Source organism: Dicentrarchus labrax, unplaced genomic scaffold, assembly GCF_905237075.1.
Source record: "Dicentrarchus labrax unplaced genomic scaffold, dlabrax2021, whole genome shotgun sequence".
In the NCBI taxonomy this organism is placed as follows: Eukaryota; Metazoa; Chordata; class Actinopteri; family Moronidae; genus Dicentrarchus; species Dicentrarchus labrax.
This window is the reverse complement of record NW_026136701.1, coordinates 6,475,670-6,493,379: the sequence shown is the minus strand read 5'-3', so window position 1 is coordinate 6,493,379 and position 17,710 is coordinate 6,475,670. Positions and strand designations below refer to the sequence as shown.

Sequence of the window (17,710 nt, the reverse complement as noted above, 5' to 3'; positions counted from 1 at the left end):
TTTATACCAGGGATGTATTATTTTCAGCAGCACCAAATCTGCAGCCGAAAATAGTCCCTCACAAATACACTATTTAAACCTTTTTCAGTGACATTTGCTGAAAGCTACAGCTGCTGCTGACTGTTTAAGGAAATTATTCAGCCTTTATTTAAAGAAAGAAAGTATATCTTTTAGATGTTTTTAAAATTTTAAATCTTCACTAATGGACAAATGGGCTTGGGGCAAGTCAGAAAGTATTGTGAGCGTTGTTGGTTTTACTCCTTCCTTTGGATTTGTTAAGGGAAAAATATGAAATATTGTCACCCTTACTGTTTAAATATGAAATATCAGTCATTTTGTCCTCAACTGATATTATGGAGGGTTTTAGTGAAAGAGCTTTTGGGGATTTTATTATCTTTAAATATAAAAATCCCAATTAACATTTCCAAGAGTGTTGCTAGTTCTTGTTTTATCCAACTAACAGTCAAAACAACATTGTAATACAATTTATACTGATAGTAAACAGTAAATCCTTCCATTTGAGACACTAGAAATAGCGCTTTTGCTTGATACAGGACAAAAATGATGATGTTCCCTCCAGATATGTTGTAAGTCATATAAAGCTTCTCTGCCTAATAATTTTTAATGTGGTATTTAAAAAAAGTCCAATTACCTCATTATTACATCATTATTTACCTCATTACTTTAATGAGGTATTCTTTAAAATGTACTCTATATCTACTCCTCCTTCCTTAAAGAATCTATGATTTCTAAAGTTTAACTGGACAAATGAAATCTACTTCACAAGAAGTCCATTCTCATTGTACGTGCACTGAAGGGTTTAAGCTTCCATACTTGCATATTGGACTATGATTGGCTCTGTGATGTCACCAAATCCTCCCGGTTTTTAGGTGAGCACAGAGAAACGCCCCCACTTCAGCAGCTGAGAGTGCAAACAGCCTTCTAGTGTCCAACTCTGCACATACATCATCCTGTACAATGAAGCTCAAACATTCAAGAGAAGGAACAAGAAGGAAAACACATTTCTGAGAGCAGCGAGATCTTTAGAGTCGATTAATCAATCAACCTACCTACAAATTGTGTCCTTTCATTGAGTAAATGGAGTCCTGTCTCATAGACTCCCTAGAACACTCTATGCCACTGCTGTACAGTAAAAATTATATCTTCAAAATTTGGCAGGTTTTCATTTTTCAGATAACTTGAAGTTTAAGGAAAGCCTCCAAACTCACATGACCGTAAAATCCTTTGAAAACTAATCAAAAATGCTCCTGAAGTTTCTGAAATGTTGCCATTTTGGAGTTTTGAGTCTTTTCAGAGAATAGAGCCAATCTGCAGAAAATAACAGCAATTTGGCTAAATCTGTCAAGAAAATTGTATTCAAAAGCCCATGTTAGTGAAGCCCCTGTGCGTTTCCTGTGTTTTTACTGGTGAGTCCTTAAGAATTTTGTGTGTGTGTGTGTGTGTGTGTGTGTGTTCTTGAAGTCAGGTAGCCACGCATACAGTACTGGTATACATGCAAGCAGAGAGTGTGTATGAATTCATCAGCGTGTCAGCTCTCAGTCCTGGGTTTGTAGGATTCATTAAAAACAATCCGCACCTGGAGGGTGGTGTGTAGAGCAAGATTTCCAAGCCCGGTATGAACTCCTTTGAAGAGAAGCAGAGAGGCAGGGAGAGGACTGGATACGGTAAGAGATGCAAGAAGAAAGAAATCGAAGACGAGGACCCAGGAACGAGTAGAAAGAGAAGGGATGAAGTACTGTAGGAGAAGGCAGCACTGAGGGAGGAGTGTTAAAATGAGGTCCTGAGAGGCAGTGACAGCCGAGAGTGCAGTATAACAAGGGAGTAAGAGTATGAAGGAACCAGAGAGAGATGCAGAGACAGCCGGAACTGCAAAATCACTGACAGCTGTAGAGAGATATTAGCACAGCTAGAGACTGAGGGGCACAGGGAGGTAGAAATACCCATCCAGAAAGACAAAAATGAGAAAAATAAATAATAAAAAGAAGAGCTAAAATGAAGGGAAAAAAGGAGTGAGGCAGCATGGCAACAACAAGTCGGAAGAAGCTAGAGCAGGCAGGGAAAAAAAGAGCAACATACTGTGTGTAAAAGAAGAATCGATCAATTCAACATGCGCTGAGCGACTGGCAAGACTGGTGGGAAAATTACATGTAAACAAACACAGAAAACACCTCCCACCCACAATATTCCTCCCATTGGATTCAGCCACAGCGATCTCAAAGACGCAAACCAAACGTACAATTAGTACTTCAACATGGCCTCCTTCTTGATGTTTTGTGTTGCTTTAATCCATCTACAAATGCACGGAGAGAGGCAGACATAGAATAGACCCACTGTTATGGGTGACATATTAACAGTCACAGGTTGCATGTGGATTCATAGTGGATGCTGGCAAGCTGAATGGAACACATATTCAATATATACAGATGCCGCAAGGCACCGTGTCAGAAGTCAGCTGTAGCCTTAGCAGCATTGGGATTTTGTTTAAAGGTGGGTGTGTTACAGTAAACTCTATGCATGAATAAAAAAAGATCTGACTTGAATAGGTTAAAAAGGATTTAGCCTTTCAGGGAATCCACGCACAGCTAATGAAAAACATGTAAGATGGGCTACGGCTAATAGAATTAAAACAAACAAGGCGTAAAATTAGCGCTAAGCTCCCCCTCACTTTCCACTTCGTTAAACCAACAACAAATAAATAAGAAAATGAAATAAAATAAAACAAAGAAGTCATGCTTTAAAAAAAAAAGTTAATGCATGCATGCATTATCTTTAGGGCTGTGTTAACAATGACACACGTCCATTTTCTGTCAGTCAGAAGGCTTTCAAACTGTTTTTTTAACAGCGAAGCGAGATGATCTGCGTGCCCCCAGAGAAGGAAGGATTTCCGAGCGGAACAATTTGTGTTGCCACAGAGTCGGCCTTGACCTTGCTGGCCATCTCGCTGCTGTGGACTGAATCTCTTTAACCGTTGATCTAAGATGCACACTCCCTCACACAGATACACAATACGGGGATGCACACCTACACAAGCACCAATAAACCACAGAGAGATATATACAGCGGCACACATCAATATAACACACTTGACCTTGCAGCTCCGTGTGTTTAAACTGTGAGGAATGAGGGAAAAGAGCTGCAGAGAGGCGTGATTGCTCATTGGAGGACGGTGAGGGATGCTGCGCTCGTCTTCACCTCAGAATGATGTGTCAGATGGGAGGTGGGTGGGAGACAGAGATGAGGGAAAGGGGGGGGGGGGCTTGAGGGGGGGTTAACAGCAGATTAAGAAGAAATAGAGTCAATAGAGGGTGCTGGAGGAAGGAGTAGGGAGGTAGTTAAAATGAGAGTGAAAGAGAATATGTGATGACAAAATGGAGGCAGACAGACAGAGGGGGAATCAGACAGATGAAGGCGAGGAAGAACGTGCCTACAGTATGAGCAGAGGGGGGTATGGGAAGGCGAGGGTTAGGCAGGGACATACGAGAGAAGCTGGGTCATTAACAGCCTGCAAGTGAGGGTGCCGACTGAAGCTGCCTGCTGCTTATCACTGCTTATTTACTGTCAGGCCCACAGAGACCCCCAGCAATAAAAAGATTTCTCTCCTTCTCCCCTCCTCTATCTGTACACCCCCTCCCGACATAACACCCCATCCCCACCCTCACCCCCTCCTCTCATCATCAGCCGCTATCTCTCCGCATTTCGTTGCTCTCTCTCCGTCTGATCTCCCCACACATGTCCAAATATTTAGAGCAGGGAGACACACAAGCCACAGTGCAAGTAAATGCAAACACACACACACACACACACACACACACACACACACACACACACACACACACACACACAGAGCCTCCACACCAAACCCCACCCTACCCCATCCCTCCCTCGCTCGCTCGCCCTTTCGCTCCCTCGTCCTCGCTCTGGTTTGTGTCTGGAGGCCATGTCGACAGTGTGTGTTGTTTGTCTGTGGCTCTGACTCAGCCCAGGTCTGCCTCATTCAAATTCACACAAACACACACACACACACACACACACACACACACACACACACACACACACACACACATACACATATTTCGCAGAGGCACATAGAAAGACACACATGGACTATTCATCCCTTCACTTTAGATTCATTTCCTCTTTCGAGTTTCTGTTCTATTTTATTCTATGGTCTTTTATTCTGTTCTTTTTCTTCACCCTGACCAGTCAGCTCTGCTCCACTCCAATTATTTACTTATTACATATTGCTGTTAATGAATGTACATATTGCTGCTAATAGATTTTTGATACAGCATGTGAACAAGGCCACGGTGTAAGTAGCAGGTAATTGAAGAATTAGCATAACACTCTCCAGTACACTAGCTCTTTGACATTGCTCTGCAGCAGTGCCCCCTAATGGCCAGAGGGTGACATTTACGGACGCCCCTTAACTGATAGCTGATGGTTGAGCTTTCCTTGAAATCAATAAAGCAATCAAAATCTAATCAACTGCTACAATGAAGAGCAATTAGAAGAAAGGGAAAGACACAGAAAGTCTTGTCATCATGTTGAGCTGATGGACGCAGATGCTTAACATGCAAATCAGACATTTGATGGTTTCATAATTTAGCCTAATTTAGAGCTTGGTGTGTTTTGATAGTGAGCGCTTTTATAACCCCTGATGCAGCAAAGAAAAAAACAAACTGGGATAATGCCCCAACATCTCATTACACATGTGTACTATTTAATAGCATATGTATAACAAAGTCAGATCACTCCATGCAACACAAGGCATGTCTCAGCATCATTAATACCAATCCAGCGGTATCCCAATTCAGGAGGTTCCCTTTTGAGGTATGTTTTCGGGGTGCTGTGAGCTGTGTAAGCCTGCTATTTGTGCGCCTTTCATTCCTCTTACCTGGGGGACAAGCTAGCTCACGCATGTGTCAGTTTGCTGTTATTATTTCCATATGCTCTCACTTAAAACGGCTGGCTAATCCTCGGTCACACGCCAGCAGCGCGCCCAGGATTATCTGTGTTTGTTTTCTCACGCGAAGGAGAGATTGTGTTAATCTCCTCAGAGGGAAAAAGAGAGAGAGAGAGATGGAGAGAGACAGAGAAAGAGAAAAAGAGAGACCAATGTCTTGCTCACAAGTTGGGGGGAAAAAAGGAAGACATGGGACATCTGAGAGAGAAATAAGACAGAAGACAACAGACAAGTGACAGAGGGAAGGGAAGGCGGCAGATGAAGAACAAAGTCAAAAGGGAGATTTAGAGTCTTTGTTCTCTCAACTCTGCAGTTGTGCTTGTTGGCAGAAATGTCCAAAGCTGCGTTTGTCATCAGACAAATGTGATGTATGATCTTGATTTAGAATGCACAAAACCAAGAAAGAACTCAAGCTGCCAAGGACAGCAGGGCGCCGAACACACACTAGCATGCACACCGCAGACGTATACACACCCTGTGGTGCACAAGCACACATTCTCCTAGGTGAGCTCAGGTATGCATATGTTCCCTCGCATTCAGCCACATTTACAGATTCTTCTTATTCTCCATCAATTACAGAACAGTCAGGGGGAAGCACCACCTCTGTGATTTGAAGCCTCGCCCCACAGTGATATACAGTTACTGTAATGCATGCACATGCACGTGCACACACACTCACTTTTGTCAATCGAGTATGTATGCCTGTGGGTTGGGCTCTTTGAGTAGAGATGTATTATGTATCACCAGTCTAGCATGCAGGTTAGCTAATTAATTTCTGCTAACTGTGAAGCGAATTTAAAAGGGAAATTGTATGGAGAAATTTGAATTTCAAAACAGAACACCGCATGGCAGGACAGCAGAAGGTTACACTTGTAGAGTGTGTGTGTGTGTGTGTGTGTGTGTGTGTGTGTGTGTGTGTGTGTGTGTGTGTGTGTGCAAGAGGAGGCCAACATTAACTAGAGATAGAGCTGGAGAAGCTCTAGAACTAGAAGCTGGAACCAGTGGATTCATGGCATTTCGACCTTATAAATCACTTAAAGCAGCATCAAAGTAGTTCTGTTGACTGTACGAACAAATAATCACCTATAATTGAAGCACTTGCATGTATGAATAATATCAGCATTTGGTCATGTGATAGAAAATGTGTAGAACAGTTGAAATATTACACAATATGTTTAAAGAGTAACTTAATACTAAATCATTTTTTTGAGTCAGTAAATCACATGTAGGCTACAGTCACTTTATTGCCCTGGGTTCAATTCTGTCCTCTAGACCCCCTTAAATGTGTGAAAAATGTATTATATACTGTGGGCCTCTATTATGAGGCAACATGACAAATAAATAAAGAAATAAGCTCTCAGCACTGTGGATAGTGTGGAGTTTGACAGAAGGAAGATTGACAGCATGCAGCTGAGAATAGCAGTAGCACAAATACTGCCTCTACTTCTTGTAAGTTAGTAGTATACAGCGTTGACCAGTGTTCTTTAAGGTGTGTGTGTGTTTCACAGGAGCCACTAGAGCACTTGCGTGTGTGAAAACATTTTTGAGGAACGTGCCCAAGACAGAAAAACACAAAAACATAGAAAAACAACAGTTAGGTCGCTGTGTGATAAGTGCTTCCTGTAAGGGAGACTGAGAGAGAAGGATGAGTGTGTGTGTTGTGGTTTGTCAGAGCTGGCGCCCTGTCGCACACACACTAGAGGGAAAAAGATGGGTTGGAGGTGGGTAGCGGGGTGGGTGATGAAGTGTGTGAAGGAGGGGGGAACGGAGTGATGGAGTGCTGGATGGAGGGAGGGCGGGGGGTGATGAGTGTGTGCTCACAGTGTAAGTGACACCTCTCCTCCTCAGACAGATTGTCTCTCTCTCTCTCTCTCTCTCTCTCTCCCTGTAACGGGGACCCCGTTAGAGAACCTTCTCCCTCCATCTACACGTCTAAACCCCCCTCTACACACACAAACACTCACTCTCACACACACTCTCCATCTTTGCAGACAATTCTTCTTGTTTATTTATTTTTCCTGTAGAGATATTCCCCAAATTGCTTACATTTCCAAGACTTTCAATTTGCCCTTTTCTCTGCATAATTTTTAATCAATCTTCACCTCTTTCTAAAACTGCTGATTTTCTGTAAAGCCGTTTACTCTGGTTTACAGCTCAGAGAGAGGGAAGAAAAAAGATGGAGAAATGGAAAAAGAGAGATCAGAAAGGAAGGAGAGAGCGCAAGCGAGAGGATATCAATATTCCCTCTGCCGCTGGGATCCTCGCAATGATTTTTTTTTACCGTGTTTGAATCTGACAGCGAATATTCTCAACATGGCTCTCTGTGCCAATCACACTGAGATGATTCATATGCACACTTACTTTAAGGCCACACTCATACTGACAGAGGATCTGAGGACACATGGGCCTGAAAGAACCACTTGTACATGCATACAAGCCCACACACACACACACACACACACACACACACACACACACACACACACACACACACACACACATACATACACAAATACCTCAAACAGGTATTTTGAACCAGACTCAAACATGTTGCTTTCCTGAAATTTAATCAACAGCAGGAGAATGTCAGTGTGTGTGTCTGTGTGTGTGACAGTGGATGTATGTGATTACCTGTGCCCCTGCCCTCGCTAACAATCATCTCGGCAAACCCGATCAGAGGCTATCTCATCGCTTCAGAGCCGGCAAGCTGGTGGGAGTATGGCACGCAATCACACGGACACCTCAGACAAATAGGCTTCATAACTTCTCTGTAACAAACAATTACTGGGGCCTGAGCCTCTATCCCAAATGAAATCTCCTCTACCTGTGTAGATGCAAGGATACAAAGGAATTTTTGCCGCTTCTCACAGCCAGGTCTCCATGGTGATAGTGGAGTCGCCATGGTGATGGAGATGATAAACAAGGGAAGCGTTTTTATGAAAAACTGTGTGGTTTTGTTTTCAATTTCAAATCTGTTGTTTATGGCAATTATTTGTGGACATTGCAGCTATGCAGGGAAGCAGACGATCTGTACTACTTTTAAATTAACTCCGAATCCATGCTGCATGTTCACAAAAACAACTTTGTCCAAGTTTCACTCCCACAATGTTTCACAAGGGCTAAAACTACTCCTACCAACATGTTTGTAACATTCAAAGAAAACTCTACTATTACCTGCCAGGTACCCACCAACACAGTTCCAAGTGTGTTGCCAACACTGCAGCACCAAACAATGCTGGAGTTAGATAAAATGTTCATTGCAAATACCCCAAGTACTGCATGCCTACATCCATCTGTGCTGCATGAAGATAGCAGCACTAATCTTACACAACTCCTACAGCAACATTCAACTTTCTGGCAGTTAACCCAGCAGCTACATATCTTCTAGTCTTAGCATGACAAGAATATTCCCACTCTGCTCAACTCTAAGCAATGTGAAACCAGCACCCAAACATGTAGCTACTTCAGTTGGTGGAAGCTCTTGAGAATTCTTTCAACTCTTTGAGCATCAGGATCTCATTGGCAATGCTGTAACATCAACACCTCTTGAATGTCTTTTCTTGCTTCACACAAAGCCCACCATCTAAGCATCCACCCACAGCAGCCTTCAAAGCATCACTTCAAAAATCCAAGCGTCACAACATGTAAGGTAACCATGGTATTATTTACTCCAAATCATTCTCGGCTGATCTTAGATGTGACCATTCTCTAGCTTTTGCAAGCTGTTATCTGTTGGAATAATTCATTATTTGCCATCTCCCTGCTTTTGATAGGTAATTTAGCAGTCATTCGTGGAAAATCTGGTGTGAGAATTGGACCAAATGAAAGCACAAAACACTTCACATCTGATGTTTGTAACAGGGACATTTGCATAATTTCTCGCTATTAGGACATGTCACCATTACTCATTTCACACCATATACTGCATCTGAACCCTGGATGATTATATAGTTCTACATTCAATATTTTTAACCCAAGTCCCTTCTCCGTTGTCCTCCACAGGCGGTAGACTATGAGAGCCGGAGCTCCTACTCCTTCTCTGTGGAGGTCCTCAACCCCATAGTGGATCCGCGTTTCTTGCGTCGAGGCCCCTTCAAAGACCGGGCCTCCATCAGAGTAGCAGTACTGGATGCAGATGAGCCCCCGAGATTCTCCCGAGCCCGATACCACATGGATGTGTCTGAAAACTGCCCACCGGCCTGCACAGTGGGCCGGGTCAGCGCTGTGGACCCTGATACTGGTCTTACCAATAATATAAGGTATAGCAGGTGGCTTCTGTCCTCATATAGCATATCATTTCAGTAGTACTGTTATATTTCCTTTACATTTAGTTGATAAAGAACCCCGTTCCCTTTGTGCCCTTTGTTATATCTCTTTACTGAGGATTGTGAACAGTCTGAATATTAAACTCTGACAATTTTCTGAGAGTTAGATTGCTACCTAACCTGGCTATTTTTTTTTTAATCCTCAACAGGATATAGCTAATGTGAAAATTAGTGAGCTCTAGAGTTGCTGGTTGGTGGGATTTGTTACCTTTAGACAGAGGCTAAAGCTATTTTGTTAGTTTTATTTTGTTTGCTAGTTTCCAGTCTTTGTGCTAAGCTAAGCTAACCAACCCAAAATGTTCCTTTAAGAATTCACTGTTTATGAACTCATGATACTGTTTTTATCTACAGCACAGGAATTTCACTTTTAAAAGTGGTGCTGAGAGTCATATTTTTTAGTTTATTGTATGTTTTAGAGGATGGAATTTGTTTGTTTTTTATATTGATTGTCAGGCAGAAAAAAAAATGTAAACAAGGGATATATATTGTTTTTTGGATTGTAACTTCAACAACAGTAAGAGCTAACCAAATAAATGTAAGCCAACCAAATGCCCACTCAGTGTTCCCTAGAGCAGACAGTTACCACACACATTCGCAGTAGGTTTTGTCTCAAATAGTTTGAGGAGGGAGGCGAGTGATTTGTCTCTAACAACCACGGCAAGCCATGTCCCAATTAGCACCGGCAAAAGTGCTAAGAGTAAGTGTGTGGGGAGGAATGATAGTTGGTATATTCATAGAGATATTCAGATAATCGGTGGCACTTCAAAAGAGCTCCTATCAGTTGCGATAATCTCCCTATATTAATTCTTTGGCCATTTGAATGCAGACTTCCTTATCGCTCCCTCACACACATGCCCTGTCTGCCTCTTTCAGTCTGCACCCCACTGCCATCTCTGCTTGCTTCCTCCCTTCACTCTTTCTTTCTTTACTCCCTAGCCACGTTCACCTTCCTTCTCTCAACACAACTATCTTTCTCCTCCCACCCTTTTTTCTCTTTTCCAGGTTCTCCATTGATCCTCAGTCAGACCCAGAGGCTCTGTTCCGTATCACCCCAGACACCGGCCTCATTACCACAGCCATGGAACTGGACCGGGAACGAGAGCATTGGCACAACATTACTGTCATCGCCACCCAGAGAGGTCAGACGGCACTCTTTGAACTCCTCTTAACACTAAGACCTTATTAGAGCTTGTCCATTTGATTATGTCTTTTATTTGGAGCTAAGTCTCATCAATGAAACCAGCGTTTTACCACCACTGACACCTGCACCCACTGATGAGCATGAGGCTGTAAGAGGTTTAAGGAAGTGTAAACTGTAAATTGTACGGTATCTGAAAAGCACAGTATCCAGTGTGTGATGCACTTCACTAAGCAGCTTAGCACTCGAATCATCAAGCTATGAGGGGAATGCTGTTTGGCGCCACAAATAGTTTGTTACAGCGTGCCCGAGAATCAATTGATCTATACTGTGTGAGTTATCTGATGCTGCAATGGATCTGTTCTCATAAGGATTCAACTGGAAAGAAAGAATTAGAGCAACAAATCGAACACAGCCATTACTTTACAGGCACACCGTGGTTGCAAAGGAGAACGGTAAACACCTTCCCGTTTCCAAGCAAGGATACCCAATTTCAATAAACAGTGAGGCCCTTCACAGGTTATATTTCAATCAGGAAAGTTAACAAAAAAGCAGATAAAAGGACAATCACAAGGTCCCTTTTGTAGCTGGTATAGAGCTTTTAATCATGACCAAGGGGAAGTTGTTTTGTTAACTGCTGTATTTTCAAGGTCAGGAATGAACATTGAAACAAACAGCTACAGATGCTTTCTTTTAATACATCAAAAAACTTTGGTGTTGACACTGTCACACACATCAATCCATAGTGATTAAAACCTATCGGCCTTTTGGAGATCCCCCTTGAGAGTAATAGTTATGGCCTTGACACTGATGGTGGGGGGATGGTAGAGAGCATAGATAGTGCTGTGCGGTGACGGCATGAGAAACAGAACAGGTAATGTGGTTTGGTTTAAAGCATAAGCTTGGCAATATTGTATATATTTATTATTATCTACAAATGACATGAAAAGACCAAAGGTCCCTAACCTGTCTGTGGCACTCATCCTCAGGCTAATTTTTCCTATTGAAAAAGGGCTTATGGATATATAATTATTTTTTTCAAAACAGCTTAATAATTTCCTAAAACAGCTACGCACTGTAGTTTTTACCAAACATTACTAAACATTTGTTGGGGACTATTTTCCGCCATGGATTAATACATGTGTTGCTCTTGTGAGTATTCATGGTAGCAGGTGTAAGTGGGACTGACTCAAAATAAACTACAGTACCCATGTTCACAATATGAAAATAACATATCAACCAATGAAAATAAGATATATCAGACAGACACACAATACTGATAACAGGATCAATTTATTATTGATTTTGGTCTTTTTGTTGGATTTGTTGACAACAACACAAAATACAGAATATCAACAGCCGGGCTGTGTAATGCCAAGGATCTGGCAATACGAGACATATCACAATACAGGGGTTACAGTTCAATATACTATACGATACTGTAAGCAAGGCGATATATTGTGATTTTAAAAAAAATCACATTTTAGGAAAACTGGCATAGTATAGAGAACACACACACTATCTAAATGAAAACAGTGGGATCTGCATTTGTATCTATCACAGCCCCAGTAACATACAACCCACATCACTGCTATCTAACAGTTGGGGGATACAGTGTTTTTTAGAATCTATACAATATCCGAAATCAAAATATCGATATTTTCTTACACCCCTAATCAACAGATCACCAAACCAGGATCTTTCCTTAATCAATCAGTTTTTGTGCCTGAACCAAACCAAAAAGATCAGAAAACTGTCTTATTTAAATCATCTTAGTGGTCATTTGTGTTTTTGAAGGCACTGACAGATGTTCTGTTCTGTCTTCCTGCTGATAGGGGTGCCAGATCAGAAAATGCTCATATGGTTCATTTTGGAAGGCAATGACAACTTATTTTCTTGTTTAGTGTTTCATTTCAAATGAACACCAACCTCCTGCTGAAGTCTGGATTTGTTCTTATAGTCTTTTTTGGCAGGTGACAAGCTATTATTTGGATTTTCTCCCCAGACCTAAAAAACTCAATCAAACTGGATGGTGTGAAAGTATTGTTATTGTGCCTTGCATAAGCAAGCACAATACTACTCTCCCTCGGGCTTATTATATTTTATTCTTCCGTACGTTTTTCGGCGCGCTACTCCTCCCGGAGCTTTTGTCGCACGTACACAAGAAAGGTATCAAAACGTGCGGCTCGGCCGGGAATCGAGTGCTATGACTTTTCTAAGCGTTTCGCCAAACGGTTTGCCGGTAAATCGCCAAAAAACGGTAAAAAAAAATGAATGGGTGTGTATTGCGAGAACCTCAACTGAAAAAAACTGCCAGAGTGCGTGACATCATCGCTAGAGTGTGGGGAGAAGGGAAAAATTTGTCGAAAAATAAATTTGTAAACTGCTGTCATGGCCACAAATTTCACTCTACCGAAATAATTTATAGATAGAAACGTAGGTAAATCCGTTGGGGTCGCAGTGATACTACTGCTGAAGCTGTCAGACAAATAGTTTTGGCGGGAGACGCACTGATGCGCCAGCAACACCCTCTCACGGCCCCATCTACTCCCATGTTAATTTTAGAGGACAAATCTTGAAAAACGCTCGTTGAACCTCTTCTCTCTCAATCTGTCCAGGTCACATTTTTTAACTTTAACCACTGAAACTCGGCAGCGCTATAGTCAACAAGATGACGACGCTCACGGTCTTTTCGGTTTTCATTTCGGTCGTTCCTGGCCATGCTTTTGAGGGGATTCGTTTTAATTGTTTTCTGTCTCTCTGAGGAGTTAGAGACAGAGAGAGAGCGCGCGCAGCTGCTGTGGGCTCCCCTGATTGCCATGACAACCAAAGCCTGCTCACACACACACACACACACAGCTAGCTACAGAGAATGACAAGACATTAATAAGCTAGCGCTAGCTGGCTAGCTAAAGATAATTAGCAGGTGGCTAACAAGCAAACAATTTAAAGCTGAATGATTTTAATATTAACACAAAATAAGAACAATACACCTTAAATATTTTACCCTACTATGAGCTGTTACTTAATTTACATTAGCACTCCTTCAGGAGCATAATACAATTAAACACATTAACCAAAGCTAGCACTTAGTTAGCGATTAGCGCTTAGCTAGCGATTAGCATGTAGCTAGCGATTAGCGGTTAGCTAGCGATTAGCATGTAGCTAGCGATTAGCACGTAGCTAGCGATTAGCACGTAGCTAAGCACTAGCTTTGGTTTATGTGTTTATATGTGCTAGCTCTAGCTAACTAGCTAAAAAGAATGAGGTTATCAATATGCTATAGGAGGATTACATGGCATTAATAATCTAGCGCTAGCTGGCTAGCTAAAGATAATTAGCAGGTGGCTAATAAACAAACAATTTAAAGCTGAATGATTTTAATATTAACACAAAATAAGTTCAATACACCTTAAATATTTTACCCTACTATGAGCTGTTCCTTAACTTACATTAGCACTCCTTCAGGAGCATAATACAATTAAACACATTAACCAAAGTTAGCACTTAGCTAGCGATTAGCGGTTAGCACTTAGCTAGCGATTAGCGATTAGCACTTAGCTAGCGATTAGCGCAGACCTAGCGGTTAGCACGTAGACATGGTATTAACATATGGGCCAGAGCAAGGCACAATCAAAATTGCTTTAGGAATTTTCTAGTTAAACTTATTATTATTCTTCCGTACGCTTTTTCGGCGCGCTTCTTCTCCCGCAGCTTTTGTCGCACGTACACAAAAAAGGTATCAAAACGTGCGGCTCGATGAGGACATTAGTGCTATGACTTTTCTAAGAATTTCGCCAAACGGTTTGCCGATAAATCGCCAAAAACCGGTCCAAAAAATGAATGGGTGTGTATTGCGAGAACCTCCAACTGAAAAAAACTGCCAGAGTGCGTGACATCATCGCTAGAGTGTGGGGAGAGAGAAAAATTTGTCAAAAAATAAATTTGTAAACTGCTGTCATGGCCACAAATTTCACTCTACAGAAATAATTTATAGATAGAAACGTAGGTAAATCCGTTGGGGTCGCAGTGATACAACTGCTGAAGCTGTCAGACAAATAGTTTTGGCGGGAGATGCACTGATGCGCCAGCAACGCCCTCTCACGGCCCCATCTACTCCCATGTTAAAATGGAGAGGAGGATTCTTGAAAAACGCTTGTTGAACCTCTTCTCTCTCAATCTCCCCAGGTCACATTTTTAACTTTAGCCACTGAAACTCGGCAGTGCTATAGTCAACAAGATGACGACGCTCACGGTGTTTTCGGTTTTCATTTCGGTCGTTCCTGGCCATGCTTTTGAGGGGATTCGTTTTAATTGTTTTCTGTCTCTCTGAGGAGTTAGAGACAGAGAGAGAGCGCGCAGCTGCCGTGGGCTCCCTGATTGCCATGACAACCAAAGCCTGCTCACACACACACACACACACACACACACACACACACACACACACACAAGCTAGCTACAGAGAATGACAAGACATTATTAAGCTAGCGCTAGCTGGCTAGCTAAAGATAATTAGCAGGTGGCTAACAAACAAACAATTTAAAGCTGAATGATTTTAATATTAACACAAAATAAGTTCAATACACCTTAAATATTTTACCCTACTATGAGCTGTTCCTTAATTTACATTAGCACTCCTTCAGGAGCATAATACAATTAAACACATTAACCAAAGCTAGCACTTAGCTAGCGATTAGCGCTTAGCTAGCGATTAGCGGTTAGCTAGCGATTAGCACGTAGCTAGCGATTAGCGGTTAGCTAGCGATTAGCACGTAGCTAAGCGCTAGCTTTGGTTTATGTGTTTATGTGTGCTAGCTTTAGCTAGCTAGCTAAGGAAGGATGACAGGTTATCAATATGCTATAGGGAGGATTACATGGCATTAATAATCTAGCGCTAGCTGGCAAGCTAAAGATAATTAGCAGGTGGCTAACAAGCAAACAATTTAAAGCTGAATGATTTTAATATTAACACAAAATAAGTTAAATACACCTTAAATATTTTACCCTACTATGAGCTGTTACTTAATTTACATTAGCACTCCTTCAGGAGAATAATACAATTAAACACATTAACCACAGCTAGCACTTAGCTAGCAATTATCGGTTAGCACTTAGCTAGCGATTAGCGCAGAGCTAGCGATTAGCGGTTAAATAGCGGTTAGCACGTAGACATGGTATTAACATATGGGCCAGAGCAAGGCACAATCAAAATTGCTTTAGGAATTTTCTAGTTGTAGAATGCTGTCCAGTGGCCGCTGTGTGCAAGGAAGGGAAGTTGTTTTCCTGCCAAGTCTTGTTCTGGACAAAGTTAATCTTTACTTAAAATCTACTCAGGGCTCCTTGTGGCAGCAGTATTGGTTGGGCTGTGGAGGCAGCACAGTGAGTGCCTGTCTTGAATAATGAGCTCTATCTAATAAACAGACTGTCGGAGGCTGTGTTGACATAAAGCACAGTAGGAGCTCTGCCATGGCCACAGGCAGGCCAGCTCACCCAGTGGCATTACGGCAAGAGCTCATTTTCAGCTTTTCAGCGAAAGGAACCAGTCGCTGTCATCCATGACACAGTGTTACTGCTCTAGGTTTGAGAACATAGTGTGGGAGTGTGTGTGTGTGTGTGTGTGTCTTAGTTTACAGAAAGTGTGGCCCACTGTGTTGCAAGGTTGCCTGCTTAGATAAATGAGAAAGATGTATGCTTGTGAGCCTGGATTGTGTGAGCACTACACAAGAGCAGCCTAAAATGTAATGGTGAATGTTCAGCTCTCTGAGTGTGACTGTGTGCGTTTCAAGCGTCTCTGTGAGAACTTCATGTTTGAGTGTGTGTATATCCAAGTGAATGGGGTGTGGGAGACCCTTTGCCAATCCATTTAAACTGTGCCCTTGTGTAAGTGCATGCAGATTGACTGCTTTCTACATTCCTCCTCCGCTCCTTCACTCTCTCTTTCTTAAAACACACACACACACACACACACACACACACACACACACACACACACACACACTTGACGCTGTGAGATGCTTTGGCTAAGAATGGAACAGTTTGATGTGGAAAAATTTTACTGCTATGGAAGCATCAGTTGTACTCCAGCTGGGAGCCTGTGAGCTGTAACACAAGCCAAATGAAACCAAATGTACTTCTGTATATTTAGCCAATTGTGTGTTCGCTAATGTGATCTGAGTGCTGTTGAAGTTTTTGGACAAAGGACTGAAATGCTTGATCTCACCTATGAGGACAATTGAATGGATTTAATGGAGTGCAAATGTGCACCTGTGTGTGTGAACACACTGTTTGCTGCACTCCCAAATACATCTGTCTGCAGGCATCTTAAAGTGCTGTATTGTAAGCTGCTTGTTTCTGATTTTCTCTTTCAGACAATCCCAGCCAGGTGTCCAGAGTTGTGCTTGCAGTAGAGACATTAGATCTGAATGACAATGCACCAGAACTGGACAGACAATATACAACGGCATTGTGCGACTCATCCTCCATCGGACAGGTCAGTATGTGTTTCAGTGACCTGATGTCACTGCATTTGTCTGCATGAACAGTTCTGTCCTGACACTACAATGTAAAGTCCTTATGTGTAAAAAAATATTTTTAATAGCATCTTTACAGCATCTTTAATTGTTATGCTGGAACAAGCTTTTGTTTGTATGAAAATGGGACAGTCCAGGGGAAATTGGTGCAGTGTATCAGTCCTTTACCAGTGCAGGAACATAACAAAACAGAATTTGACGTATAGCCATTGTCACAGTTTCTGCTTTTGTTTCCATGCTGTTCCTCTGCCTTGGGAACTTGGGGACAAGTTCCTGGAACTAAATTTTGGCATTGTTCATGTGGTGATACTACATGCAAAATCCAGATACTTTCAAAGGTTGTCGGCAGTGTAAAAGATTGTAATTTGTCAAGAAGAGAAACATGTTCTGAAGCCTCATAAGGTTCTTAAAAAGTTCAGGTTATGGGATGCCCTAGAGCAGAGGTTTTCTAAGTGGGAGACGGGCCCCAGAGGGGGGCTCCAAACTGTTTTAGGCTAGGTTCAGTGAATGGAAGTCAAAAACAGTTACATCAGTTATTACATTAGTTATCAAAAGGAGATCACATAGAATGGCCTAAATGTGTGTGATCTGGTTAAAGACATAGTTCAGAGATACAGTAGTTTTGGGTATATTTAACTGTTTAGTTACGCTAGTGGGGCGATTCAATGCTTGTGTCTGTCAGTCAGTTCACCACTTTCATCCAGGAACAACTATAGGAAGGATTGTCATGAGA

The 17,710-nt window shown here is 42.0% G+C and overlaps 1 protein-coding gene across 5 annotated transcripts in view; it reads left to right on the top strand.

Moving 5' to 3' along the window:
* The window catches only part of LOC127363499 (uncharacterized), a 146,445-nt gene that overhangs the window by 112,108 nt on the left and 16,627 nt on the right, over positions 1-17,710 (top strand). For all 5 annotated transcript variants that reach the window (XM_051400033.1, XM_051400009.1, XM_051400026.1 and 2 more), the window contains 3 exons: positions 8,987-9,243; positions 10,312-10,448; positions 16,816-16,937. In XM_051400033.1, coding sequence (XP_051255993.1) covers positions 8,987-9,243; positions 10,312-10,448; positions 16,816-16,937 — 516 coding nt within the window. The remainder of the gene's footprint in view (positions 1-8,986; positions 9,244-10,311; positions 10,449-16,815; positions 16,938-17,710) is intronic.